This window comes from Vespa mandarinia, chromosome 7 (assembly GCF_050613455.1).
Source record: "Vespa mandarinia isolate Hongniang chromosome 7, ASM5061345v1, whole genome shotgun sequence".
Lineage (NCBI taxonomy): Eukaryota > Metazoa > Arthropoda > Insecta > Hymenoptera > Vespidae > Vespa > Vespa mandarinia.
This window is the reverse complement of record NC_140816.1, coordinates 7135452-7153559: the sequence shown is the minus strand read 5'-3', so window position 1 is coordinate 7153559 and position 18108 is coordinate 7135452. Positions and strand designations below refer to the sequence as shown.

The 18108-nt window shown below is 29.7% G+C and overlaps 1 protein-coding gene across 1 annotated transcript; it reads left to right on the top strand.

The window, feature by feature from the left end:
- Positions 1–50: 50 nt before the first annotated feature.
- On the top strand, positions 51–17687 carry Rim2 (replication in mitochondria 2). The gene is made up of 6 exons (XM_035864071.2): positions 51–459; positions 2724–2909; positions 3692–3966; positions 12023–12141; positions 14850–15072; positions 16503–17687. Exons 1-6 carry the CDS (start codon positions 419–421, stop codon positions 16775–16777), a joined length of 1119 nt encoding a protein of 372 aa, XP_035719964.2. The 5' UTR covers positions 51–418; the 3' UTR covers positions 16778–17687.
- Positions 17688–18108: the final 421 nt, after the last annotated feature.

The window sequence follows — 18108 nt, the reverse complement described above, 5'->3', positions numbered from 1 at the left end:
TACGTTCTTTCGTTTAATCGAAGGCGCGCGGTGAGGGGAAGGAGCTGCGGCATATGAAACGTAGTGCGCACCAGTCAGTTGTTTTGAAACGGTCGTACATTACAGTAGTTTTGCTCGTGTGCGGTTAATTTAATGTTATTAATTTGCTTTGTACCTCGTGTACGGTCGACATCGTGTTAAAAGCTGATATCAGATAAATATTTCTGTAAGGTGTGTGAGATAATTATCATAAATCATCAGTGAGATTTGTAAGAACGTTTTGGTGAAAAAGTGATTGTTGTTCGAGCGATTTAGTTCTACTTGTAATTCTTTATTTTTTTTTCTTTTTTTTTTGATACATCAAATTTTTCCATTTATCATTATTACAAAAGTACATGATACCCAGATTGTTAAGTTACCGAATTCGTTTCTAAGAAGGATGTTTGATCGCGACACAGCGATACATCTCATTGCCGGAGGGTGAGTTTTATCGACTCATTAGATCTAATAAAATGACATTCTCTTATCAATTTTCTCATAAAACTTTTATTGCGTTATATATAAATATATTTCTTGATTATAATCGAATCATTAGCAATCATTCGTTATTCATTCATATTCAATCGTCAGGGTTAACATACGCATTTCACATTACATATGTGTGTGTATGTGTTGTGTATACGTATGTACATACGATGCATTCTGTTGCGCAGTGTGAACAACTCGTTCGCGTGAATCGAACGATCTGATTGGTTATTACATTCCGAAACATAACGTCTGACCCGGTCTCTCTTTCCTCTTCTCTTTTTTATTTTTTTATTTTTTTTCCCTTATTCAGCATATTAACTTTTACATATCTAGAAAGACATAAGTGCATGTAGTACCGAATTGCGCTTGCAAACAATTTTGCCTAATATTATTTCATCATTCGTTTCGTAACGCCGAAAAACGGACACACACATACACACATACATACATACATACTTTAAATTATTGTATTAGCTTCGTAATATGTTATTTGAAAATTTTATTCTTTTTTATTTTTTTTCTTTTCTTTTTTCTTTATTTTTTTTCTTTTTTTTTTTTTTTAGTAATTTGAAGATTTACCGTTTGCTGTTCAATATGCGTTTCTACGTTGTACTTGCGCATGCAGCTTTATTTAACCGGCTTAATAAGAATTGCATATTTAGATTATAAATGACTAATAAATATCTATATAATCGTTTCGATGTCCTCGTTACAAGTATAATCATTTATTTTGTTAATCATTCGTGTAATTGAATATTTTAATTAATTTAATCTATAAATTTGTTCGTTTCGTTGATTTCGATCTCGACATAAATATTGGATTGATATAGGTTAGGTTAGATTTTTCATTATTATTTGCAATATATATTAATTCGTATATTATTTTCATAGAAGAAAGAAAAAGAAAATGGGGGAAAAAAGAAAGTAATGAATAAAGGAAATTTTTAATTAGATGTAATCATTCTCAAAATATCTTTACGTAAGCTAGTATTATATATTCTAGAAAAGTTTACGTCGATTTTTTCAATCTATCACTATCTCGGTGAGCTCGTTTATAATGAGGAGGAATCTTATTTATCGTGATAAAAAATCGCAACTTTAAACATAATCTATCGGTCAACGAACCAATCGTGCGAATCGAACGAATCATCGTGGGTGGTTCGTAGGGGGCGGGAAGTAAAGAGAGAAAGAGAGAAAAAAAAACATTACGCAACACGTGGATCGTAGAAATTAATGATCTGTTCAAAAATTTGTTTAAAATTTAGCGATAAGACGAATTGTACGAACGTATGTGTATGATCATCTGTTATTTGTGCGGGCCAATCACAATTCAAAATTCGCCATAATATTTTATATATGGTGTCGCATTATTTTGAACACGTGGTATTTATTGCGTATATGTACATGTTTTTTTTTTTCCCCTCCTAAAAAAGGATTATCTCTACACACATATATTCTAAATTAAATATATTTACTTCAAAGTAGGCCTATATATATATATATATATAAAATATAATTTTTCGTTTATTATCGAAAATGATATAATAATATATGTAAGAATTTGGCATGTAAAAGTGGTTTTATATCTAACAAATATATTGAACGTGTAATCCTTTTTTTGTACACTATGTGTATATATATATATACTACATAATGTCGTGTTTATCGGTCGTTTCCTTTCGTATACATTAACATATACATTTATAGCTTGTAGTAAATAACTTTGACGCGATGTCAGGTCTTCTCATAGAAATATCTCTTTATTATTTTCAGTCTATGAAATATTTTAATCACTAACATTCATCTAACAACTATTATTTATATTATCATTTCAATACAACATCGAAATGATATAATTTGTTTTATCAATCTGAACGAAAAATTATCGAAAGATTTATTATTGATATACTTTTTATATCGTACTTTGAAGATCATGTTTTGAGGTTGATAATCATCGTCGTAATTTCATACTACGTTCTTAGAAAATCATATTATTTTTCTTGTTTACATCTTGTTGAGATCTCTCTCTCTCTCTCTCTCTCTCTCTCTCTCTCTCTCTCTCTCTCTCTTTCTCTCTCTCTCTCTCTCGAAGTAAACATTAGAAACTGAACGATTTCGTTCTATAGAAAATGAACAGACACGTAATATTTTCGTTTTATTTTTATTTTTATTTTTATTTTTTATTTTCGTTTGTTTGTTGTTCTTGTTGAGTACAGTGTTGCTGGTACAACAGGAGCCATAGTGACCTGTCCTCTCGAAGTGGTTAAGACGCGTTTACAATCATCTTCGTCTGGTTTTCAACCGCCACCAGTGAATAAAGAATTTACGTCCGGTCATGTCACGTGTAAGAGTTTTCCAACGCCGGAACAAAGGAGGAGATTGTGTACAGGAGGATATCCAAGGTGATTATAAAAACAATCCTTAACTGTTACGATATAGGTTAACATCGAATTTTTTATATAAACTGATGTGCAATTTTTGTTAATAAGTAAGATTTTCTTTTATCGAAATACATGATAATTATCTCATATAAGTGACCTAATTAATTTTGTCATAAGTAAATAAATTAAATGTTGTATAAGGTAAAAATTTCAAAATTATAAATATCTTAACCTATATGTACATAACCTGCAATAACTATATATGTATTTATATATGTATGTATTATATATATGTATATATATATATATATGAATATCTAGCATTAATTTGAAAGATCTAGAAATCATATGATGTAATAAAACATATAAATGTATTATCGATGATAATTAAGATTGTATTTTTCATATAAAAATTTTAATTCGAAAAATAATAATTTTATATATAAACTACTGACTAATATATATATATCTTTTACATTACTCTTAACTTTTCATTATAAACAAGAGCAGAATTATCAATGAATAAAAAATGAAAGAAAAAAGAATTTAGAAATAACATAGATGTGTTAACCTATCAGTACACATAACCTATATGAATTATTATTTTTATATCTAATTTTTCTACATCAAAGTAGAATACCAAAAAGACCTTAATCGAATGTTGAACTTGTCTTAACTAAAATCGCGATTGAACATTTTTTGATTATCTTTTTAATTTTTAATTTTTATTTTTATTTTTTTTTATTTTCTTTCTTTTTTTATTTATTTATTTATTTTTTTTTCTTTTTATTTTTCTTTTACAGGTGCTCCTTCCTGGCTCTCTCCCATTGTGGTGTGTCGACACCATCGGGTACTGGTCCACATGCTTATCCGACTCCCGGTATTTACCAGTGTATAAGGTATATCATTAAGAACGAGGGTGTACGTGCCCTTTTCCAGGGTCTTGGTCCAAATCTCGTTGGTGTAGCACCTTCCAGAGCGATCTACTTTTGTGCATATTCGAAAAGCAAAATTGCTTTTAATAAAATACTACCTCCAGACACTCCGATAGTCCATGTATTTTCGGCATTTTGCGCTGGTAAGAAAAAAAATTAAATTCCATTTGTGTGTGTGTGTGTGTGTGTGTGTGTGTGTGTGTGTGTGTGTGTGTGTGTAAATATGTACACAAAATAAATATACATATATACGTTTAAACAAGCGTATAATTTAATAAAAAAGAAGATAGTTATATAGCAAAAATATTTTAGGTTAGTTTTCGGAACGGCACCGGAATATCAAACGACTTCGCCAGTTTAATTAACCAATAACGATTCTTAATACACGCATACATACATATTATGTATGTATCTATGTATGATACGTATTATATATGTATGTGTATAATAATCATATATTGAAACGTGTTCTCAATCTGTCAGGTATTCTCAGTGATAACTGGTAATAAGTGTTTTATTACAGAAAAGAAATGAAAAAAGTTAATATATATAGGATAGGTCGAGGAATTTATTTAACTATTAAGAGGAATACGTTTATTACAAGAAACAACATGTGGTAGTTAATGAGCATATAGTCTTTTCTTTCTCATTCTATCTTGTTTCTTGTCATATAATTTATCTTCTTTTTTTTTTTTTTTTTTTTTTCTTTTTACTTTTTATTATTTATTTTTAATAGATAAATAGTAGGCAGAGAGTGCATTCACAAGCGTCATTCATTCTCTCTCTCTCTGTCTCTCTCACACATACACACCCACACACACCCACTCACAATGGATTCTTCATCATACTACCGCAAATATCCAGTTTATAATTATGATATATTCTGATCTTTACTGACATTGATAACCTTCATTAGTCGTTCGATTCAAACTGATTGCGTATTATTAATTTAAAATATCGATTAAATGGTAAATTGATCGAATCTTTAATTTTTTTTTTTTTTTTTTTTTTTTTTTTTTTTTTTTTTTTTAATAATTTCTTAGGAAATTTATAAAAAAATATATTGAATTTGATTAGATTCATTTATAAAGATATAACATTTCTTAACCAATCCGTAAAAATAGATTGAATATGATTAGGTTAATTCGTAACAGTGTTAATATTTTATTAAAAATACTTTTTTATTTTTGGCGATAATCTCATCGATAAGACAACGTTTGATAAGAGACAACGTATTGAAAATAGATGCTTCTAGTAACATATGTGTCTTATGTGTATATATATATTTATTTATTTATTCATTTTTTCCATTTTTATTTCTATTATTAGAAATCGAACAATTCGATAAAAACCACAAAAGTTTTTTCAATGATTTTCTATTAATAAACTCTTCTCCTAACTCTCCCTCTCGCTGTCCCGTTCCTTCGTACGTCATCGTTTAATAAGACAGTGTTATTAGCGGAGACAATATACATAAGTTATCTGTACTTTTTCGACGGATAAAATTGAACTTTAACCTGGAATGAGATTGCCTCCGTCGGAGATCATCTCCGCGGGAGGGCCACAAATTTTTTCCCTATATCCCTCAACTTTTTTTTTTCTTTTTTCTTTTTTTTTCCTTTGATTTATTTATTTAGTTATTCCATTTATCAACAGAAATACTATTAACGTTAAGAAATACTATTAAGAAATAGTATTAACAAAAAGATTGATATTATAATTTTGTTTTGATTATAAGAACAATCGTAACGGCAACGAAATAAATATGAACATTTGATTTGCAATTTCGTTTCAATTATATTGATCGATTAATTATAAAAAGAAACAATTGCAATTCTATTTGAGAATTTTCAAGAGAGAAATTTTTAATGTAAAAAGAGAGGAGAGAGGAGAAAGGAGGAGGAGAAGGAAATGATTGCTCAGTGTTATTATCTCATTTATTCAGATTGTTGATCTTTGTTTATAGTTCATTGATAAAAAATAATCGATAAGTCATTCATCCGTCGATTTAATTCCTTCATTTATCTATTTCTGTTTATTTATCTATGCTCTTTGATTTTTATTACAATGGACTTTATAACTGAAACGTAGTTATAATCATTAATCTTCATGATTAATTTTGTTTTTCATTAGAAAGAAAGAACCATTGGAAGAAACTAATTCGAGAAGTTTATGATAGAGAATATGTTTGCCCTCATTTCCACGTTCCCTCTTCTCTTTCCTCTCTTTCCTCCCTTCCCTTTCCCTTTTGACACGTGTGGATGGTCACGTAGGCATTTCATTTCGTTTCTTAAAAACGAACGTGGTCCTTTAATTTTAACTCATGAAAATTATCTTCGATCTTTTTATGATTACAATTTCGTAATTTCAATTTTTTATAACTATTTTTTCATCATATTTAAATTTCAACAGAATTAATATAATTATCGTACGATATGTTGTAAAAAAAAAAAAAAAAAAAAAAAAAAAAAAAAAAAACCCGATTTACGTAGTTACGTTTAATAATATCAAATTCCAAATTCCTTATCGAATGACCTCGATTTTTATTATTCAATATTCATTTTCCTTTAAGAAATTATCAAAGAAATTATCGTTTCTCTGATCTATGATAATACAAACAAATATAATATATTTGATTCAAAGATAATATATAATATATACAATTTAGGCCAAAAATTCTTAGACTTTGTAGTTTTACGATCTGAGGAGAAAAAAAGAAATTTTAGCCTGTTTTAAATGGAGTCTCGAAGAAGAGTATTTGAATTTTTTTTTGTAAATCATTTAGGAAATTTTGTATCGTTCCGTATAACAAAATAAAAACACAAAAACGATCGTTGTATTTTTAACGCAAGATATTCAAAAAAAAAAAAAAAAAAAAAAAAAAAAAAAAAAAAAAAAAAGATAGACAAAATTCAAGAGATACGAGATAGAAGAGCGCAATGTGGCGCCAATGTTTGATTCGATATCATTATTATTTTATCGTTACAATGATGTGTTCGAATTCGTCATAATTCTTCGTCTTCGTTCGACCACCTTTCTAAATATACATACATACTACCATACATACATGTTCTAAAAAGAAGACACGCATGATTTAAAATTTGATCTTATTATATTATACAATCTCTTCTTCTTCCTTGTAATAAGAATACAATGGACATTTAGATAAGCAAGCATGCTTGCGCTGCTGCTGCTCTGTGTGTATGTGTGTATATGTATGAGTGCATGAGAGAGAGAGAGAAAGAGAGAACGAGAAGAGGGAAGAAGAGTGCACACAACACACATTTAGAAAATAGGGATCTATATCGATCTCGTATTATGCGTGTGTGATTCCCCCCCGGGTAGATACTATTTACTCGCTTGTTTACCAACTAGCTGTGGGTCACCTTGAAACCACCTTCCCCTCCTTTTCCTCCCTCTGTCTCTTCACCGCTCGCCACTCATCTCCCACTTAGTTTCCTGTCTATAGAACACGAGTATATAATTCATAATATAGTGGAGATCCTTCTCAGATCAATTTAGAAAATGAATCCAAACTATCCTATATCCACAAATTATTATATTTTTTTTTTTTTTTTTTATTCTTCTCCCACTTTTCTCTTCCCCCTCACCTAACTCTCTTCTTTCTTGGTTTTTTCTTTTTCTTTTTCTTTTTCTTTCTTTTTACCCCAGACTTCTCATCTTCTTTGGGGTCAGGAACAACGACCGTCAGAGAGAAGGGGGAGGAAAGAGTGAGAATGAGTGAATGAGTATGTGTATTTGTATGTACATTCACAAAACATTAGATTCTATTTTTATATTGACTACTGTTTGGCTGTAATTCAATACCCTCCTTCCCCCCTCTCTCACTCCCTCTCTCGTACATAGTGTCAGTGTCGAATGCCGTGTATTTACTAGCAACTAATAACAACTAAACGCCAATCGAGGGACAATAAATTTATTATCGTCGATAAATTTTCGCATGATTATCAGTGCACTCGTACGGTATGATAATGCTGTGTAATGTTAAATTAATAGAGAGAGATAAAAAAACGCCATCGAGTATTTCTTCTCTTTGCTTCGGGATTTTTTTTTTTTATTTTTATCGAATCAGAGATTAAATTTATGACAATTGTTTTGTTTTCTTCTGTTTATTGTTATTAATATCGTTATTAATGGTGAGGAGATCTGTTTTCTTTTTCAATGTAGTTGTTCGTGATAAAAAGAAATTATTTTTCTCTTTTCTCTCTTGAAAATTTTCTTCTTCGTTCATCACGAATCTAACTCTCTTGTGAGAATTCTCAAAATTTTTGATTCTGATTTTTTTTTCTTTCCTCCGTTATCAACACGTCCTCTGCAAAAGATAATGCACACGAATGGTGATGTTTATTTTTAGAATCCCTGATAATGAACAATGTTTGACACAAGGAGGTCTATCTAACTTATTCAAGCTTTATCAAGTAATAGATGTTGTTTTAACTCGGTAATAGTTCGTTCAAGATTATTATCTCAATGAGAAGATAGATCCTATAATATTGAATTATAAATATAATTCAATTTTGTAAAAATTTATTTATAATGCACCTGTAATAGCATAAATCATACTAGAACGGTGTATATTAATAATTGCGTATAGTACGATTATATATTATATAAAAAAGACAATACCATAACTTGAACATCGTGTAATTTATTAGGAAAAAAAAAAAAAAAAAAAAAAAAAAAGAAAAAAAAAAAAAAAAAAGAAAAAAAAATTGTATTATACGGAACATCACGATTTTGGTTGTGTTTCTGTTATACACCTCAAAGCTTATTTACAATTAGTTATCAAAGTTCACAGCAGATGTGAAACGATTGATCGGAAAGTTTCTTTTCATGCTCGACTTCTTCGTGCCCATGGATAGTCGATTGAACACATTGAATGATCGTTAAGAAACAACTATTAATATCTACATACTTATATATATATATATATATATATATATACATATATATATACATATATATATATATATATATATATATACGTATATTATATTATATTATATTATATATATATATATATATATATATATATATATATATATATAACGTTGAAAACAATTTGTTCAGTAAAAGTTATCTATATTCCTTCGTGATGGCACGTTGAAATTATTTCTTTCTTTATATTAGTTCTAAATATGTATATATATACACACATACACATACACACACACACACACACACATACATATGTACATATATATTCTCTGCCTGCTTGTACATTTGTATTTGTATATGGTGCCTGTTCATATATGCACACATACGGTTTCGTTTGCATGCTCGCAATTGAACTTCCCTTAGCGTGTTATCCCCGATAATAAGATGCATATACATATATCACATGCGTCGTAGATCGTTCGGACAACGTGCCTCTGGAATCGAGTTTATTTTCAATTGGGTTGCACGTGAATAAGACGGATAATAAAATGAGGTCGTAAATAGAAGTTAGGAGTAGTAAGGGAAAAAAAGGGATTCTCTGCTTGAAGAAAATTAGCGGCTTCCCTAAAGAATTTTAAGCTTGCTATACGTGTATGTGTGTGTGTGTATTATCGTTTTCTTTTTTTTCTTTTTTCTTCTCCCCCTTTCGTGATAAAAGAAACGAGATAAAAAATAAATATACTAAATTGGCGTAATTATGATCAAGTTTCAATCAAGTTTCAATCAATGAGAAATGATCGTTTAATTAAATTGAAAATTAATTGTTTTACAAGGACAACGACCCGTTAACTACATACTGGTATTAGTACTTATTTATTAACTATTGTTTATGAAGATTCACAAGTTCTCATCAAACGAGAAATATTTTTCTGTTGCCATCGGAATAGATTAGAATAGGCTGCGTCGTAAATTTGTCGTATTTACTAGCTCTTTATTATCTCTATTCTTTCGTCCCTGACCTGTCTTACTTTATCTACACTAAGCAGGTAGATTATATGAATATGTGTATATAAACACACACACACACACATATATATTGTTACTTTGTATTAATGCTTTACTAGTTTTTTTGATGATCTAATTAATCTAATGTATAAATGAATAGAACGTTTTTGATATTCGTTTAATTACTCATATGAGACGCGTATTATTATTTATAATAATATAAAATAAATGATATGAGTTATAAATAATATAAATAACATTACAAATCAAGATGCATAACTATTGTAAATTGTTTGTTGATATTTTATTAACATTTTTACAATGACGACTACGACGAAGACGACGATAATTCTTCTTCTTCTTCTTCTTCTTCTTCTTCTTCTTCGTCGTTGCATCAAATTGCATGCATGTGCAATATTATGATTTGCATAACATAATACTAATATATCACCAATGCAATGATAAAGAAGACACTACAAAGCAAAACAAAAGGATTATTATAGGTAGAGCATGACAGGTTTTGTGGGTATTAGTATGTATATGCGCATTTGTATATTATGTGTGTGTGTATGTATCTATATATGTATGGTGCATTGCTCCTGTGGTCGGCCGCAAACTGGGTCAATGGGACTGCTCCAAGAGACACAGGCCAGCTCTCTCTCTCTCTCTCTCTCTCTCTCTCTCTCTCTCTCTCTCTCTCTCTCTCTCTCTCTCTCTCTCTCTCTCTCTCTCTCTCTCTCTCTCTCTCTCTCTCTATGTATCTATATCTATATCTATCTTCCTCTCCTCCCCCTCTCTCTCTCTCGTTTAGCTTTAAAAGCTAGCTTTGTAAGTTGCGTCGCCGTCGTTGTAGTTGTAATGTAGTGGAATTGTATCTTATGTCGAATAATCGCAAGCTCATATGTATGAGACTCTCGATGTCGTCTTTTTAGATATTATCGATTGTCTCCGATGGTCTCTTGTCAAGTTATAAATTATGTAACGAATGTGTGTGTATCTGTGTGTGTGTGTATATATATATATATATATGTACACACAGACACGCGCGCGCATGTTTGTTTAAATTCGTATCTGTAAATATTATACAAATGTCCCGGAGACAGTGATAAAATCGGGAGGGGAAAACAGGGGTGGGTTGGGAAGAGCAAGTTATATCAGAAACCTCTATCTCTTAATTCTCCATGTTTACTTTTGCAAAGAAAGAAAAAAAAATTATCAATTCATAACAACTCTCACATTATGCAGTTGTTTAAAGCTATACCAAGTTGGAGTTTCATTTTGGGTTTATTTTTTTTTGTTTTTATTTTTTTATTGCAGCTATTTAAAAAAAAAAAAAAAAAGAAAAATATCGGTGAATGACGACGAAATTTAATCGACCGAAAATTAAAAAGAAAAAAAAAAACTTCGAAGTGAATTTACTCAATTTTAAATTGTTGAAGTTTGATCGATAGAATAGCTTATCTATATAATAACTTAGCTCGATTGAAAATTTGATTTATGTTACGTTCTCGTTTAAGTGGAAAAGGATAAGGACAATTTAATCTTCGTTAAAAGTTAGATAGTATCTAGAACTCTATCATAAAATCTAGTTTATATATATATATATATATATGTACATATATTTTGGTATATGGAATAATGAGATACTATGTAATATTATACATACATGAATGTTTGGCTATCTTTATGTTGAGGGATATTTAATAACAAAATACACTTAGATGATAAAAGGATTATGAAAATAACAATCTAAGTAATTGACAAACATCATTTATGTGTATGTGTGCGTGCGTGTGGGTGAGTGTATATAAATATATAAAAGCTTTTACGAGATAACTTCAATCTAAATGTTTTCCAACCAATATACGAACTCGTGGTTAGCAGGATATCGATTATGTTGAAAATAGATCGATATAGGATGATGTAATAGTATTTATTTATTTATTTTATTTTTTCTTTTTGTCCGTTTTCTTTTCTTTTCTTTTTTTTTTTTTTCCCCACATAAATGATACTTTTATGGTCGATTTGTTTTTCGATAGAATTCTCTTGCGGGAATTTTGAATTTAGAACTTGGCACTTGATTAACACGATACATATAATAATGTCCTTCGATCGATTTTGCCAGAATTTAGTTAGTTGTATGTCTTTCCTTGCATAAAGAAGACGCAAAAGTACATAATATATGCATGTAAATTAAAAAGGAGGGAAGGTAGAGAAGAAAGGAAGGAAGGAAGGAAAAAAAAAGAAAAAAGAAAATTTTTGATAATGCAACGTGTTATTTTAATATCGTTATAGGTTTTGTGGCGTGCACATTGACAAATCCTATTTGGTTTGTCAAAACCAGACTTCAGCTGGATCATCGAACAAACAAAATCACTGCGGTAGAATGTATGCGGAGGATATATCGACAGTCGGTAAGATAAACACTTCTCTTCATTGATGTTTTTTTTTTTTTTGTGCAAATATTTAAAAAAAAAAGAAAAAGAAAAAGAATAAAGTCTCTCGAAATTAGGTTAGTAATAACGACAACAATAACAATAATAATAATAGTAGTAGAAATTGTTGTCATTGGTGTCATTGGTGTCATCGCCGGCGTCGTATTCGTTTTTTTTTTCTTTCTTTTTTCTTTTTTTTATTTAATTGTCGACTCTCTATCATCGACAATATGTCCAATCGTGTTTTTATTTTCTTTCCTTTCTATTTTTATTTTTTAATTCACACTCTTTACCCTCGCCAATATTTGTCTTATCCTTTGATAATTGCTTAAAAAAAAAAAAAATATTGACATCTTTCTTTCCCCTTTTCCTCTCCTCCTCCTCTTCCTCCTCCTTTCTTCCCCTTCCCCGTTCTTTTTGTGCTATCAAGTACGTTCATATTTTTGGCAAGCATCGTTTAATCGATCAATGTTCTCTCGCGTTGGATTTACCAATTTCGAAGAAATTAAAAATTTTAACTTCTCTTTATGGTAATATGATTACGTTAAAGAGAGAGAGGTAAGATGTGTTCTACATTATCGATGAAACATAACATTTTTTTTTTTTTTTCGTTTTATCATTTAATTAACTGTTAATTTAAATCACATCGAAAAAGTAGAAAAGGCAAATGGTATAATGATACGCGAAGATAGAGGTGAAGGAAAAGAGGAAGGGATTGGATAAGAGTCTCGACAGGAAACAGTTAAAAAAAAAAATAAGCAATTCAAAGAGGTGCGCACGAGCGCGTTAAGTTTCGCGTGGAATTTAACGCACGAGAGAAAATGTGTATGCTGTATGTGTATATATATATATATGTGTGTGTGTGTGTATGTATGTATATATATATATATATATATATATATATATATATATATATGTATTATTGCTCAGGATTGCGCATACTACGCCAACATAAGATTGTCGACGGACGTGAGCCAGGTTTTAAAATGGTCTCTTCGACCTACGAATAGTAACTCGGGACAAAAATACTTACTGCGAAACGCGCCTCTGGTAGGCGGGCATCTTTATATTATCTCGGATTAATGCGTGATATGCGCCAAAATAAAAATTTCAATATATTTATTAAATAATTAATTATATGTATGTGCTTACGTGTTTTTATTCGTTTGCTTTTTATATTTCTGCTTTTATTTATTTATTTATTTATTTATTTATTTATTTACAAACACTGATATATTTAAACTTTAGGTCAAAAGTTCCTACACATTGTAGCTTTTACAGAATCTAAAAAAGAAAAAAAATAAATAAATAAATTGATCTAAAAAGTTTCGAAGTTTATCGCTTCCATGTTTCAATAGTTTCAAATCAAGTATACGTCTTGACCAATTAGAAAGCGTTTATTGTCCTTCCGCGACATCTTGAAAAATTAACCTCATTTAAAGATGTTTATTTTATCGCAGATCATATTTGCATTTCGATTTGGTTCGATTCATTTCGATTGGTTGTAATCATTTTAGAAAGGTTGTTATTTCCGGTATTTTGTTCGGTTAAATTAATTCGATTAAATTTTAATCCTTTCCGGTCTATTAAACCAGACACGTAGATAATGTCAGTTTATTAATCGCACAGGCGCCATATATTAAAGGAGTAGTTTATTTTTTCAATCCTATATCGTAAATACTCGTGTCTGAGAATATTTCGAGACGGTAAACAATGAAGATACTCTTGGCTAATGTATCTCTAAGATTAACACATATCTATGACAATAGTCTCGTTTAACAAAAATATTTATTTGCCAATATCTATATATGACTATGTTAAATTTAAATTATTAATAAAAATAAAGGAATATGGTTTTGATCTTAGTGTGTGTATGTGTGTGTGTGTCGTTTATCAGTCGAATCTTTCTAATTTTAAACTCAATTTATTTTTCGAAGTAATCTTTGCATTTGTTATTGTTCTTTCTCTTTCTATCTCTCTCTCTTTCTTTATCTCTCTTATTTTCTAAAATATGTAATACTGTTGAACCTGTAATACGTATGTGTTTATATGTACACATACGTTTTGCACAACGTATGTGTGTGTGTGTGTGTGTGTGTGTGTTATACGAAATCTCATTGTCAAGTTCATCATAAATGGACTCCATAGATGCCGGTGACGACGACGATGATGACGATGAAGGAAGAGAAGACGAAGGAGACGATCTTGTCGAGAAACAGCTTGTTATTATGTTGAGAGAGTTCTTGTGATCGTTCATTCGACTATAATACGTGTAATTGTCCCAGAAAAGAAAGTAATTTACGACGTTAATTCTCTTAGAAATTAATCTGTCAATCCTATGACAAATTTTTTTGAAACTACCACGTCGGAAGGTCTCCTTTAAATTTACATATAAAAATTATTTTACGAAGAAAGACGAGATGATATCATTTCTCTGACAAATTGTACGAGTTGCTGAGAATATAAAAGTTCGAGATTAATTTTCGTTGAAAGAGAAAGAGAAAGAGATTTATAAAAGGCAAAGCTGGCGCCATCTCTTGATTTTTATTCTTAGCAATTCATTTTTTTTTTATTTTTTTATTTTTCTTATTTTTTACTTTTTTTTTTTTTTTTTTTTTTTTTTTTTTTTTTTTTTTTTTTTTTAAATGACACTTTATTTTTTATCCTTTTGTATCTTTCATTTATAGGGTGTACGAGGATTTTATAAGGGTATTATGGCGTCCTACGTAGGTATAAGTGAGACTGTGATACACTTTGTGATTTACGAAGCTGTAAAGGCATGGCTTGTGGCGACAAGGACGAGAGTTTCTTCAAGGGAGGACGACAGGAAAACCTTACGTGACTTTATAGAATTTATGGCAGCCGGTTCGTTCTCTAAAACGGTCGCATCAACGATCGCTTATCCTCACGGTAAGAAAAAAGAAAGAGAAAACAAAAAATAAAATAATAAATAGCAAGAAAAAAAAGCAGAAGTTAAATATCGATTTAAAAAAAAAAAAAAAGAAACAATGTCGAAATACAACGTTTAATTACAATAATTACAATAGTAATTAAAATGAAAGTAGAAAATATAAATTTTTGAATCTGGGAATAATTGGCGCTTCGGGAATAGATTCTCTGATTTCAATATGGCTGCTGATCTATGTACGTATTTGCATATATGAGTAAATACGTTTCCTTACCTAAGAATTATTTTCAGTTTATTTCCATCCAATTGAATCAGCCAAAAATTATTTAGACTAATGTTAGAGTCAATGTGTTTTTCCTTTAGATTCTTACTTTTTAGTTCTTACGTTATATTATTCATTGCATGAATTTTGCTTCTATAAAATCCTAACCTCGAATTTCAACTTACGTATATATATATATATATATACATATATATTTATTTATTATCGATATTATAAGAAGTTGTGTATAATTGGAAATTAAGTATCTGCAGATAAAACAAATTGAAATGATCTCACTCACTGAGTATATATTTCAATTGTATAAACGTTATTGCATAATTATCTTGTAACTTGATCACTCATTGCGTAATAATTACCATAAAATCTTGAGAGAATATTGAATTTTTTTTTTATTTTTTCGAAAAGAATATAGGATATCTACGTAACTTATGAATATTTTTCAGAAGAGATCATGATACCGATTAGATTTTGTACCGTTCGTTCTTATATTTATTATTACAATATACCCATTTGATGTATACAACATTTAAACTGTCTTTCTCATCTGTCACTTTTGTAAACGACTGTAAACAAGATTCTGCCAATTGTTCTAAAAATAGTACGAGCCTATATATTTTGCGTGCCAACCATTCAACGAGCAATTACGTATTAAGTTGGACTTCTATATATCCTGTTATTCGAGCAACGAGTGTGTGCCATTAAAATAAAAGATAAAAGAAATAATGAAAGAAATTGTAGTAGTGATTTGTAATCTAGGCAAACCTCGTATATTTCATTTTTATACGCGACTAAAAACTGGTTGCTCGAATGATAAAAAAAAAAATGAAAGGAAAAAAGTAAAATGAAAGGGGGAAAGAAGGAAAAAAAAATCCAATCGTAATCAACAGAGTAGTTATCTGTTTCTCTTACCTTCCATGTATCGCATTTACAAGGAGTATATTATTACATACTTTTCTTGAAAAAAAAAAAGAGAGAAAAAAAAAAGAAAAAAACAAACAAAACAAATAAACAAAAAAGGAAAGAAAAGATTGAAATTAAGTGTTACTCAATTAAAACTCTTGATACATAAGATATATGTATATATGTATTTTATGTATATATATATATATTGCGGATGCTGACGAGATTTCTTTTTTGTTTATCTTTTAGAAGTGGCAAGAACACGTTTGCGCGAGGAAGGTACAAAATATCAAACCTTCTTACAAACGTTGAACACCGTATATATGGAGGAAGGAACAAAGGGTTTATATCGTGGACTTGGAACTCATTTAATAAGGCAGATCCCAAATACTGCTATAATAATGGCAACTTACGAAGCCGTAGTCTACATCCTCACGCGGCACTTCCATTCGACTGCTGTAAATGCAACGAACGCAACGACACAGTTTTATGCGGAGGCTAAGGCAAAGAGAGAGCTTGCCTAGGATTTGCTAAAGGCCCCTGAATAAAGGGCCTTCATTCTAAATGCTAATGCTCGTGCTTTAGAACTTTCATGCTCGTTTCATCACGTCCTCATCAATATCATCATCATCATCATCATCATCATCATCATCATCATCATCATCATCATCATCATAATCATCGAGGAGAGATTAAGAGACACCCATGTGATAAAAATGATGGCGACGTCCCTTGGAGCACAATCGCGTGATTTTTTTTATATTGAAGGTATTACCGAAAGAAGACACACCACGGCGTAGAAAGCCTCAGTGCCCTAGAAAGTCTAGCAAAAAAAAAAAAGTAGTCCTTCATCCTTTCATGTAGAGCATACGCATACGCATGGAACCCTGTTGTGTTGTGTTGTGTACCTTTACGCCAAACTGGAATTACCAACTGGGCCAGATTTAATGCTGGAACACGATGTGCTGACATACATTGCTTTTTTTTTTCTTTTTTTTTTCTTTTTTTTTCTTTTTTTTCTTTTTTTTTTTCTTTTTCCTTTATCTCTCTCTCGCAACACGCACGTGCTATCGATGTGAAAGTACATTTTTTATCTTTGACCGAGAGATCAGAGATGCGATAACATTATATTATATATTATAACTCCTTAGAGAAACTATATTTTCAGATACTTTAGAATTTTCTATTTCTTTTTGCAGCGCTACTCCACCGTCACACATATATATATATATATTTCAAAGTAATCAGTAAACGATAAATAAAAATTTATCATTGTTAAATTTTCTCGATGAGCTCAATTTTTATGGCTCTTTACGATTACGTTGTTATTATATTTGTTTGTATGTTACATTTTATTGAAACGCTTTTTAGAAAATTTAATGTTTTTTTTTTGTTTTTGAAAAAAAAATCATGTTTTAACGCATACCTAATTTTTTTTTCCTCCATTTTTTTTTTTTTCTTTTTTTCCATTCTGTTACAGAATATTATTACACATATTTGATTGATTTATACTTCGTTATAATTATATGTTGCGTACAAATAATTGGTTAAAATATTATTGCAATGATTAGTTTTATTATGAAGAGATACTTTTCTTTTTCCATTTCTATCTCTTTCTCTCTCTCTCTCTCTCTCTCTCTCTATATATATATATATATATATATATATATATATATATATATCTATCTTCCTCTCTCTCTCTCTCCCTTTTTTGATGATAAAAATATTAAATGTTGATTATTTTTTTTTTTTAATTCGTTTGTTATGCTTATCATTGTTATCTTGATATTTTGGCTCTTATTAATTGATTGAATTTCGACCAAGTATCATACAATATTATATTGCACGACAAGAA